Source organism: Pollachius pollachius (assembly GCF_949987615.1).
Source record: "Pollachius pollachius genome assembly, chromosome: 7".
In the NCBI taxonomy this organism is placed as follows: domain Eukaryota; kingdom Metazoa; phylum Chordata; class Actinopteri; order Gadiformes; family Gadidae; genus Pollachius; species Pollachius pollachius.
In genome coordinates, this window is record NC_136940.1 from 21,447,070 (window position 1) to 21,460,061 (window position 12,992).

The following is a 12,992-nucleotide window of genomic DNA, read 5'->3' on the forward strand; positions in this document are numbered from 1 at the left end:
CACACGCACATGCAAAACGCACGCGCACAAACTTGTGCACACATCGATACACATATATGCACACACATACGCACATACACAGACAGACCGACACACACACACACACACACACACACACACACACACACACACACACACACACACACACACACACATACACATACACATGCATGTAAAAAGAAACATCTGGCTATATTGAGAATGGTATCTGATTACTAGGAGAAAGGAAGAATTATTGGTTGTACAAAACACATTTAATTTGAAAGCTTCCGTCTTTCAAACGTTTCCTAGAAGCCTAATCTGTAGCCTAAATTAAAGTACTAAATTACCGCAAACCGTGTCCTCTGAATCCATTTTTAGGTTCTTCCCTCTTTCAAGGGATTTGAGGGTGAATAGTTTCAAATAAATCAGTCAGCTATAATGTTTCTCAGAATGGCTTGGCATTCAACCACTGGATGGAGTAGTACAACATTTTAGTCCTAAGTGAAATCAGATAATCATCAAGATATATCTTCTATCTATCTATCTTTCAAATAAATGTTTAGGAGAGAAATATAAAACTCAGAAGAATGCCAGGAGACATTCTGCCATGTTTTGTTACTCAATTGTTTTTGTCATTGCTCTATTCTGCACACTTTGCCAATAATGGATGGCCAATGGGAGAAGAGGCTTTAAAACATGCCCATCCGTCACACAATATATCGTGTGAGATACAGCCTTGTGTGTTCGGACCCCGAAGAACGTGTGGCTCCTGACGAATCTGGAGCAAAACACACCCGAGGCTAACACAAAATGAATTTCGGGGAAATAAGTTACAGAATCAGTTTACATTTCTACATTCAATAGAATTTAGAATTTGCAAATGTAAAAACTACTTAAAGAATCTTTGACCTTTAAGAAAATCGAGCTTATATGTTAGTATTTATTAAAATGTAATAATAATAATAATATTCATAATAGTCATACTGATAAAAATATTATAAAAATAACAAGTAGCCTAAAACCAAAAAAGAGGTAATCATTATGATGATTTCATGAATATTATGATTATTATTTAGGCCTATAGGATTATCATTATCATCATTATTTTTTTATCAGGGGTCCCCGAGATCCGAAACCCCTTATTATTTATGTGTTTATCATTATTGTCATCATGTAGATCTAAGTCCAAGCCCTTTTCAAAGCAAGAAGACCGCGCAACACCGTCCGGGACGTCTCGTGGGATTGCCTAAGCAATTTGGGGTTTTGGACAAAGTTCCGCCCCCGCCTATTCCGCTCAAGCCAATAGCAAGAGGGCATTCAAATGAGCCACTCATAAAAATAACTTGAATCGGGCTCCTTGACAGTCCTCAAAAGAAACCTACTTGACCGCATGTGCCTATTCCACCTTCTGACCTGGGAACCTTGTACACTTGTGCCCCGACCAATCGATACTTGATGAAAACGGTTTAATACAGGCCTACCCCCAGTGAGATTTGTTTTTGAATCCAGACTTCGACAGAAAAAAAAACCCTCTCAATAATATGGGAAAGGGAAATTTACATTTCCTAACGGTTTGGATAATTTTGGCACAAATTCTTGCAACTTTTTCTTCCAACACCACTGTCGTTTATGGTAAGTTTGATTCAATTTTTTGCAATTTCTTTGTTGATACTGGTGAGCGTCCTTGATAAGACCAAGCTTGGTTGTGCTGTGGACATCATAGCTATGAAGTGAACAGTTAAGTTACGGGAAGCAGCTTAATTGCAGGCCGTGTGTATCCTAACATTGGAGGGACCCTCAGGCAGAAGATCTCTGAAGCCCCTTGTGATAGACCTCCAATCAAAGGGAGGACTATATGGAGGAGCGCTCTCCAGCTCCTTTTAACATTTTCCCCTAGAGGCTTGCATGTCCTGTTTTAGGTTATTTTTTAAGTAGGGGCCCACTATAGGAGAGTTGACTGTATTCCAGGACCACGTTTAGCCCATTCTCACACTGCATGTATTTGATCAGCCATTGAGCAATCCATTGTTATCAAATGTTTTTTGGCGGCGATCCAGATTCTTTCCAGATTGGCTGCAGATTTTATATTTACTTTCAGTCGTTTGTTGAAATAAACCCTGCAGGGGGTACAGCTAGAACTGAAGGGGGCGACAAGTTACTGTTTGGCTGTGCGGCGACTGCTTTGACACTGGCGTTTCCATATTTTAGTGTATAAATGATTCAAGATGTTAGACCGAGCATCTATTCAAAACAGTAGACTGTGTCTTTTGAGGATTATTCACGCAGACATACGTGATATTGGCCTATGAGCTGCTCGTTTCTTCATAAAAAGCACAATTGGTTTAATGAACACTGTAATCTTAGCGTGGAAAAATGCGCAGAATTGCGCGCAGAATTTGCGCGCGTGTCCACTTTGCCATGTCAACAATTGCATATAACGTTGCTATATGTTTTCATCTGACCCGCTTAGACAACAGCACTGTGACTGCAACTCCCGTGCCCACTTCCGATCAATGGCTGTTAGACTACACCGGCATTGTATCCAAGTTCTCCCTGCGCACGGCGGAGGAGCCGGAGGATGACCTGTGCTACATTGTCCCCGGAGAGCGGGACACCATAACGGAGTGTGAATTCAACCCAGAAACGCAGACCTTCGTCATCATCCATGGTTGGACGGTGCGTTGAGTTGGAGTCTTATCACTTTTATGATATCATTGTATTAACGACGTTAATTACATACCAAAGTGATCTGCAGCAAGGTTGAACGTTTTTTTTTTTGCCTCGGATGACTTGTTGGATAATAATTGACTAAGAAAAAAAATGAGTCCAAATTCTGATGGGTCAATGTAGTAATAACGGCGGGAAATAAAAGCAAAAAGGAAAACAACAGTTATTATGAGCAGCCATTAATTGATAACTGACCTCATGTTCTCTGTGGGTTTGTGTGTGTGTGTGTGTATGTCGGTGATTCCCTTGCATGTGTGTGTGTGTGTGTTTGTGTGTGTGGTTGGTTGGCCGTGTGTGTGATTCTTGCGTGTGCATGCATTGATGTGTCCGTGTGGTCTTGCATGTGTGTGTGCGCGTGCATGTGTGTGTGCATGTATGCGTGTATCCATGTGTGTCTGTGTGTGTGTTTGTGTGTGTGTGTGTGTGTGTGTGTGTGTGTGTGTGTGTGTGTGTGTGTGTGTGCACGTATACGTTGTGTGTGTGTGTGTGTGTGTGTGTGTGTGTGTGTGTGTGTGTGTGTGTGTGTGTGTGTGTGTGTGTGTGTGTGTGTGTGTACCTGCGATTGTACTGTACAGGTCACGGGGATGTTTGAGAGCTGGGTGCCCAAGCTGGTGTCGGCTCTCTTCAACCGGGTGCCCAGTGCTAATGTGATCGTGGTGGACTGGCTGACCAGAGCCAACCAGCACTACCCTACCTCGGCCGCATACACCAAGCTGGTGGGCGCCGACGTCGCCAAGTTTGTCACCTGGATACAAGTGAGTGGACATAGCGCTAACGCTTTTTCTTTTTTTTTGTCATCTTTTTATTTGGGATGGGTATGCAACATCCACAAAGTGTGCACAGAATATCCGTTATTATCCCTTCCCATTATCCCTACTGACACAAACACATGCATACATACATGCATGTCTGCATACATAGGCCTACATGCATGCCCTTATACAAAACACACTCAGTATATACACAGAACAACAAAAAAAACAATCCTAACAATAATAACAACAATTATTAGTAGTAAAAATAATAGTAATAAGACGAGAAAAAAAAAACAGCGTTAGCTCAGACCTGTTCGAGCTAAACCCCGTTCAAGCTGACCCCGTTATGTTCTGATGACGAAAATGATAATTTTTCATCATCATGATATTTGATCAATTATCAATCAATATATACATATATAACTAACTGGTAAACCTGGGGCCTTTGAAGTTGTTCAGGCTGTAAGCCAGGGACTGTGCTTGTAGCTTGGGATGTGATGTTGTCATCTGTTGTCGCTTTGGGTATTTCTTCCTTCTGGTTATGATTTTACACAGCCAATAAAATAAGTCTTTACGAGCGTGTTTCTCAGTCACAACCGTCTGCCATCCTAAAATGCACCAGTTCCTTTGATTTATCTTGTCTGTGAAGTTGGAAGGACGTGGGCTTTTTATATCTCGACAACTTAAGAACTCTTTAGAGCTTGCATGGCCTTTGCAAAGGAAATGGTCCAATCAAAAAAAGTGGGTCTCTACTATACTTCCCTGTTCTACTCTTTACTCACTGGGAGAACTACCTTCAAAACACTAATTGATCCTTTAGCCAGAATCTAGCTCCAAACGTAAGCTTGGATGAAGACGATGCATGGGCTGGCGTCATGCCTGGTACATGCATCAACTTCAAAGCAGGGGATTTGGGGTGTAGCGAGGGAAGATTGATGATCTTTTTAAGTGAGGGTTTTATTCATTGCGATATTCTCTTGGCTCTCCTGTCCAGAATGAGTTGCAGTTGCCCTGGGACAAGATCCATCTGCTGGGCTACAGTCTGGGGGCCCATGTGGCCGGCATAGCTGGAGACCTGACCAAGCAGCAGATCAGCAGGATCACAGGTGAGACGGAAGGCTGCGGGTCACACAGCTGGCCTCCCTCTGGAGGTCCTGCAGTCCTCCCTGGGGAGGGGTGGTAGTGGATCCCATGTGCCATCTGCTTAGCCAAGGTCATCCCAGGGTGACGCATGCAAAGAAGTTATTTACATATTCATCTGTTTCAAAGCCAACATAATACCTTCATTCAAATACAGAACTGGGCAGATTACATCACCGTTTTAAAGGATGTGATGGTAAAAGATAAGATGATTGTCTGAATTTGAAACAAGTGGAGCATCCTCGCCGTGTATTCAATTGTATTTAGTGGTTTTGAAATACTCACTCACTAGAAATAACTTCCTACGGTACCATTCTGTAAATCCTACAGTCATGCTTGCATAATCCATAAAGTACTGCAGTACGGGGTTATAATCATTTCATTCAAGTCTATTATCAGACACCAGGTCAGGGAATGCCGCTCAGTGGAAACAATCCCTCCGCTTGTCGCTGTGAAGTTGACACAGCGTTGACATCCCTCTGACCTGCTTAGTATAATGATGTGTTTGCTGGGATCTGAATCAGCAGTGCGTTAAGTGCCCCACAATCACTGCCTCGCATTGTCGGATCTCTGGCCCAGTTGGGTCTGTCGCCTCCCACACTCCACTGCGGTCACTGACCGCAGATAACGAGGACATCTGGGTCCTGTACGTGTCTAACCTTTGATACAGGCCTAAGGGATTAGGAGAGGGGATGACTGAATATAAATGTGACCTGGCCCCATTTACATTTGATTGTTTGTACCCAACATTAAAAAGCAACACATACAAATCAATTCTGGAGTGACTACAAACATTTCAAAGGCTGCACAAATATGTTTCCATTCAGGGCATTCAGCAGATGCTTTTATCCAAAGTGACTTACACTAAGTACGTTTGCCAGAAGTAAGACAAACAACAATTTATCGCTATCTGTACAGTAAGAATGTTCATAGAACCAAGTGCCAAGCACAAACAATTCCCCATGTACAACAGAGACAGATAGGACAAGATGGTACACAATGCTAAGTGCTCATTTAAAACATATAATCTGACAGCAGGATATATGATACAATATATCAGAAACAATAGGACATTCAAGACAATATAATACAAACAACAGGATATGTAATACAATACAAACAGGATGCGTAACACAGTATAATGGTATCAACGGGATCATGTGACTGCCTCAGGGTTCCCTCCTCATCGTCTTCCCTACTCATCGTCTTCCTCCCCCTGCAGGGCTGGACCCGGCTGGGCCCACCTTCGAGCACGCCGACGACGAGAACATCTTGTCCCAGGAGGACGCCAAGTTCGTGGACGTCCTGCACACCAACACCAGGGGCTCGCCGGACCGCAGCATCGGCATCCAGAGGTCCGTGGGCCACATCGACATCTTCCCCAACGGAGGCACCTTCCAGCCCGGCTGCGACATCCAGAACACCCTGATGGGCATCGCGTCGGCGGGCATCAAGGGCCTCCAGAGTACGTGTGTGTCTCTGGATACGGAAAGAATGTTCACATTTACATTGAGGGCATTCAGCGGACGCTTTTATCCAAAGCGACTTACAATAAGTACATTTGTCAGAAGAAAGAGATAATATATCGCTGTCTGTACAGTAAGGATGCTCATTGAAACAAGTGCCAAGCACTTACAATTGTTAGGTTGACCAATTCTCCGTATACAACAATTATAGCAAGTATAAGATGCTGCACAATGCTTTGTTATTTTTTCATTTAGTTTTTTCAACAGTTTCATTCAAAGTCTAATAACAAATCTACCTGCTTAGTTCAAAAAACTGTAAAGAGACATCTCACCATCCCCTTACACTGCAACGTTGGTTATGACTTTGGCTTAGTCAATCGTTGAGGTAAAAGTATAGCGAAGTTCACAGGACCTGAATTGCCACCCAGCGTGTCTTCCTCCATCTGAAACCCAGCTGTTCAGCCATCTCCCAGCCATGAGGGGGAACACCCCCCCCCCCCCCCCAGTGTCTCTCCATCATTAGTCCCACGTTACTTTCAAGTCCAGAAGTCCCGCCGTGAAAGTCTGATTCGTTGTCCGAGTCTCACGCTGCTCTCTCCCTGACGCAGACATGGACCAGCTGGTGAAGTGCTCCCACGAGCGCTCCATCCACCTGTTCATCGACTCGCTGGTCAACGCCGACCAGCAGAGCATGGCCTACAGCTGCAACTCGCAGAACGCCTTCAACAAGGGCCTCTGCCTCAGCTGCCGCAAGAACCGCTGCAACAACCTGGGCTACAACGTCAAGAAGGTGCGGTCCACACGCAGCACCAAGATGTACCTGAAGACCCGCGACATGATGCCCTACAAAGGTAAGGGGGGGAGGAGGGCACCTGGGGGGGGGGGGTCCAGTGGCTGTGAAAAGGGGGACCGACGTGGCTCCCAGGGGTCCGGAAGGTACTTAGGGTTCGATAACATTTACGTTTACGTTCAGGGCATTCTAATCCAAAGCGGCTTACTGTAAGTAAAGTTGGTCAGAAGAAAGAGAAACAACAATATATCGCTGTCGATACAGTGAGGATGTTCATAGAACCAAGTGGCAAGCACTAACAACTGGTTATCCCATTCCCTGTGTACAACAAAGATCGGCTAAGGCGCTACACAATGCTAAGTTCCAATTCTCCTCGTCCTTCAGCCTACCTGTAGGTAGCAGGGTTGGGCTACCTCCTTAATGACGGGTTTCTGAAGTCGCTTCGGTGAACGGCCAATCATACTTATATTAGAGTGCTTTTTTTTGTTAGTGGTGGAACGTATACCGTGGGATTTATTTTGTCAGTCATCTAGATAAAAACCTAATAACCCCATTAGGAACACAGTTAAGAACCCGCTGGAGGAAATTAGCTGCTGCTACCGTTGTTTATTCTGGCATATACTTAAGTGTGTTTAACTGGATTACTGTAAGCTGAGTTAATGAGTGTATACTGCAGCTACAGTAAGTGGCATAAATATTAATTCTAGGCTGTGTTTTGACGTAATCAGTGGTAGCAGCTCCTTAGAATGGGAATTCCGTTAAAAGTTACAACAAGGGGTGCTGTTTCACCGGGTAGAGCACGTACCATATCGGCTCAGTCCTGAACGTAGCGACCCTGCTTTGAATCCTGCCCATGGTCATTTGCTGAATCCTCCTCCCCTCTATCTCCCATACCTTCCCCTTTATCTCACTCTATAATAAAGCCTAGGTTAGTAACAATGAGAAAATTGCACATTTACAGATTGTGAATGTGTGGCTACATGCATGTCAACGACTACGCACACTGACGTGGTACACAAACATTGATGATCCTCTTTACTGTATATATATATATATAATATTTAACCTGTGTCATATGCACACATACCACGTGCTCAGAGGGAACATGGACCAACAGCCTTTTCTCCATAGGGGCACGGAGGTATTGTTATGGTCAGGTGCAGATTGTGTTGACAGTGTAACAACAGGGATGCGTCAGAGTGGGGAAGGTTTTTTGACCACGTGAGGAGAGCAGAGATCAGGAGTATTTCGGTGTCTTGCGGGGGAAAGTTGGTTTAGAAATCTGACACCACACATGCATATGATCCGCTCTGGCCACGGAAAGGTGCTTACACTTGCAGCAGCCTATCATTTTGCAGGTCACGCGCACTTAGTTGTATATAATCAACCAATACCCGTGGGAAGGACTTTGGCCTCTAGCTAGGAGTGTTGACATCTAGAGAGGGCAAGTCTACCAACCAAGTTCGTATTTGTTTTTTTATTATGATAAGATTATCAAAGTCTGATCTTACACACCACACTGTGATGAATTGACGTGCAAGGGATGATTGTGTTGCACAAAAAATAAGGACCAGTTATTTATGCTAGTACTATTTCTACATCTATTCTTGGTAGTACTACTACTTATTGCTACGACCACCACTGCTACTGTTAATGCCGGTGAGGGAATGTTCTTGTGATAGTACGGAACAGAGTGTATTCCAACCGGCTGATATACATTTATGGATACATATAGGGATAAATAGAAGTATCAAATTAAATCAGTATGTTGTCTCTCTCTCTGTGTGTTGTCTTTAGTCTTCCACTACCAAGTGAAGATGCATTTCTTCAGCGAGCAAAAGCTGAGCTTCACTGAGCAGCCCTTGATGATCTCTCTGTTTGGGACGCACGGGGAAAGGGAGAACATCCCCTTTCAAATGTAAATGATGCACACACTCTTCGTATGTTAAACCAGTCATGATGTAACCACAACACACACACACACACATGCACACACACACACACACACACACACATGCTGCACACAGAAGCAATTGCACGAGTCAGCATGTCAGTGGTCATCCATCTCTGGTCTGTGCTAAAATAGAAAACCCCAAAACACATTGGGATCCAACACACACTTGCTCACACACACACACACACACACACACACACACACACACACACACACACACACACACACACACACACACACACACACAAACATGCTGGTCTGCGTCACACACATGCCTGCATGTGTGTGACACAGTCCGGCATGCTTGTGTGTAGCGCCCTGGGAGTCAGTTGTTGTTGCTGTTGTTGTGTGTGTGTATGTATGTGTGTGTGTGTGTGTGTGTTATACGTGGGGCGGCAGTAGCTCAGGAGGAAGAGCGGGTTGGCTGGTAACCGTAAGGTTGTTAGTTCGACCCCCGGCTCCTCCTAGCTGAGTGTCGAGGTGTCCCTGAGCAAGGCACCTAACCCAAACTGCTCCCGACGAGCTGGCTGTCGCCTCGCATGGTTGACTCCGCTGTCGGTGTGTGAATGTGTGCATGAATGGGTGAATGTTAGGCAATATTGTAAGGTTCCTTGGATAAAAGTGCTTTCTACATGCAGTCCATTTTTGCATCACTACTTCTTCCACGCCTGCAGCCCGATCCTGGAGGGGAACACCACCGTCTCCTTCCTGCTCACCACGGACACAGAGATCGGGGACCTGATGATAGTGAAACTGCGCTGGGAGAAGGATAACTACTTCAGCTGGTCTGACTGGTGGGGCCGGAGCAAGTTCCACATCCGCAAGCTTCGCGTCAAGTCCGGCGAGACCCAGTCCAGGTACGGTTGCCGTTTGGTCGCCGTCGTTGTGTCCGTTATGTCAATAGAAGGCTGTCTATTGATCGGCCAAGCGCTTTTATCCAAAGTAGATAGATAGATAGATAAATACTTTATTGATCCCCAGGGGGAAATTCAAAGTCACCGTCGCTTTAACATATCACACACAGCATACACATACAGAATAAACGAAATAATAAAATAATTCAAAATAAAATAAAATATCCACATGGATAATATGGACAATAAAAGATATATAAAATATAAAAGATATGCTTTGGAAAGTGATTGTGGTTGAATTTCTTTTTACGAAGCGTCTGTGTTCTAAACCAAAATGTCTGCTTCGGTGTGAAACCCCCTAACCACTAGACACTCGGCCCACAAAAGCATTTCATATAATGGGATAGACTACAGATTCACTGTTGGTTACAGGGTTGTTGTTTTTTGGTTGTGGATTCTGGATAGACGCTCACGTTTAGTGTGTGATTTCAGGGTGATCTTTAGCTCAAAGGACGGCGAGTTTGCTTTCATGATCAGAGGCGGTGAGGACGCAGTGTTTGTCAAGTCAAAAGACGACAACATGAATCGCAAAGAGAAGCGGTAAGTTGCACTTCTTGAGCAGTTATGATCAATCAAGCTCAGAATCAAAATATAATCGTTGTTAATTATTGTTGTCCCTTCTTTCCCACAGGATGCACAAGCTGAAAATGCAAGGCACCCTTTTTGGCAAGAACGACGCCTAACTCTCCTTGAATCTACTCCCCCCTGCAAATCATCTCTCTCTACACACAGAGCCAAAAAAGGCTAGGATCAAGCAAAGGCAAACTCACACACATTCAGGATGTTGGCGTTGAGATGAAGATGGCCAGTGTTACCTCGCCAACCCCTGAGTTGAACTGACCCTATCCTCCTCCATTTTCCTTCGGGACAAATGTGCTCCGTTCGTGCTTTCTTGTCTGTATGACTTCCTTTCTACCTTCTACGTCCTGGACAAGTGTGAGAAACATCCTCTTAAAATGACAATACAATGTTTGCGACTTCAATCTTTTGAGTAACTTCTGAAGCATATATTTTGTAATCATTTTGTTTAAAGCCTGTGTAGTCACTCTATGTTTTGTTTATACCATTTCTTGATGATGTGTTTTGCGTACCATGTCAAATTGGTTCATTTATATATGAATGATTCAGAGTGGTAGACATTCGCACAACTGTATTTTATATTGTACACGCTGTAGGAACATCTCTCTCTTTTCATGACCACTGCCAACCATCAACAGGGACCAAAGATGTTGCTACTATCCACTGAATGAAACGAGCATCACACTCGCTTCTGTAAATAGATAGTTTGTTCCCAATCAGTATTACATACATATATATCTTTTGATATATAAATATATATTGATATGAGTTATATGAGAATATCCCATTTCTTGAATCATTACTTACTGGTTAAGTGCATTTGGTTATTTAGTTTGGCACTGGTCACTTTAATGGCAAGCTCCCCTGCAAGCTGAAAGATCCCATATCCTTTGCAATGATGACTAGATGGATTCTGCATTTTTTTGGCGATGGACGTTCAAATTGAAACACTGTTTGCTGTTAGAAACGTAGGTAATTTTGCTTGTGCTAATCACTGTGATTACCAAATGCATCCAAATGTAATCTAAACTAGTTGAACTTATATAAAGCATAATTGACAAAAACACCCTCTTTGTCTCTGAAATGTTGGCTAAGTTGTTCAACGTTTTCAAGCAAGCCATACATACCTGTGATGCACTGTCCTTCAAAGCTCTTACTTCCCAAGAATATTTCATATTCTATTTATTGAATGTACCTGTATATATTTGTATATTAAGCTGTAATATATTTTGACAAGTTGACTTTGCCGTCTTGTTGTTTGTTCAAGATGCAACATTTTAGGAATTACTGCACGGTTTGGAAGAGTTGTCAAATTGTGCTCTTAGACAGTTTTGGATGACACTTGAGGGAAAATATACAGTAAACTATATAAGGAAAAACTGATGTTTTTCAATAAATAAATATATTTATTTTGAAACTCATAGGCTTTTTGATATTAAAGCTTAATTTAAATGTCCAAACCACTCCTAAGATTTAAAACTTTAGCAGGCAACCAATAAGTGTCTGAAAAAGCACTTTCTTGCAATCCTGTTCCAAATGAGCCTAAATATAAGTCATAATAGCAGAAAAACTTATTCTGGCCTTGACAGCCCCTCAAAGAAGTGATATACTGTGAGGAAAGGGCTTCATTTTCTTACAAGAGGCAGGTTGAAAGAGGGAGCATTGATAATTTTACAGCTCTAAATTGACCCATCATTAAGTTCCAACTAGCCCCTGTAGTGAAGTGAAGAAGAGGAGAACACTTTGGGCTCCAAATATCTCTTCTGAAAACCATTCCGATAAAAGGGAACAGGGACTTCAGCTTCAAGTCTTACATTCCAAAACAAGTTGTGCAATAGTTTTGTGCTTCTTATTCCTTGGGTTGGGGATTAGATCCTCGGAAAACAAAGCCCAATATCGCAATGGCTGCAAAGAAAATCAGCAAAAAAAACAGAGCTATTAATTCATCCTGCCTGCCTTACATTCTGGAAAACAGTTTTCTGCGAAACATAGAACTCAACTTTAAGCAGTGATGGGGAAGGGTTGTGTAACAAAATAGCTAAAAAATAATACAGTTCAAGAGGCACAGAGTAGGACCACGATCAGAGTTGAGTTGAATTTGACCTACACTCTTTCTCCCTGTGGTCATTCGGGAAACACAATTGCCTCCATGACTTTCTGTGTATGACGGAAAACTGCTGTTGAGTCCACAAAGTTCAAAGAGAGGACTTTATAAGCAAACACTGTATCATGCTGAATGCTGGCCTGTCCAGGCACTACAACTCTACGGGTGTTGGGACCATAGAAACTTAAATTGAAACATCATATTGAAACATGTTATTGAAACATCATATTGAAACATGTTATTCGAAACGCAATTCAAAACATGCTGTTCACATTTTTGTTTGCAGGCACTAGAATAGTCAACGGAAAATGCTAGTAAAAAAAAGAGCGTTTATATTACTTAGGCAATTGCAGCCCTTAGTTACACTAGATTAAGTGGGGGGATAGAGTTGTTGGAAGGCATGTTCAATTGCCAGCCAAAAGGTTCTGAGTTTGATCCATAATAGATGCCGCCTACCTGCAGGCATCCTTGAGCATGATACCTTAATACCTACATGCAACATAATGACATGTAGCTGAATTCATAGTAAATTGCTTTGAATGGAAGTGTCAACTGAATTACTAAATGCATTTACCATATTG

General features: G+C 42.9%; 1 protein-coding gene across 1 annotated transcript; it reads left to right on the forward strand.

Moving 5' to 3' along the window:
- The first annotated feature begins 1,358 nt into the window (after positions 1-1,358).
- On the forward strand, positions 1,359-11,548 carry lpla (lipoprotein lipase a). Its single transcript, XM_079740125.1, has 10 exons — positions 1,359-1,614; positions 2,453-2,658; positions 3,285-3,464; positions 4,459-4,570; positions 5,827-6,069; positions 6,679-6,921; positions 8,658-8,778; positions 9,489-9,671; positions 10,161-10,268; positions 10,360-11,548. The coding sequence occupies exons 1-10, from the start codon at positions 1,524-1,526 to the stop codon at positions 10,409-10,411; spliced, it is 1,539 nt and encodes a 512-aa protein (XP_079596251.1). The 5' UTR covers positions 1,359-1,523; the 3' UTR covers positions 10,412-11,548.
- Positions 11,549-12,992: the final 1,444 nt, after the last annotated feature.

Bases quoted from the DNA above. Each gene is read 5' to 3' on its own strand.
- lpla (XM_079740125.1), top strand. From the start codon at position 1,524: ATGGGAAAGGGAAATTTACATTTCCTAACGGTTTGGATAATTTTGGCA. The intron at 2,659-3,284 runs GTGCGTTGAGTT...TGTACTGTACAG, and splicing joins TCATCATCCATGGTTGGACG to GTCACGGGGATGTTTGAGAG. The intron at 4,571-5,826 runs GTGAGACGGAAG...CTCCCCCTGCAG, and splicing joins GCAGATCAGCAGGATCACAG to GGCTGGACCCGGCTGGGCCC.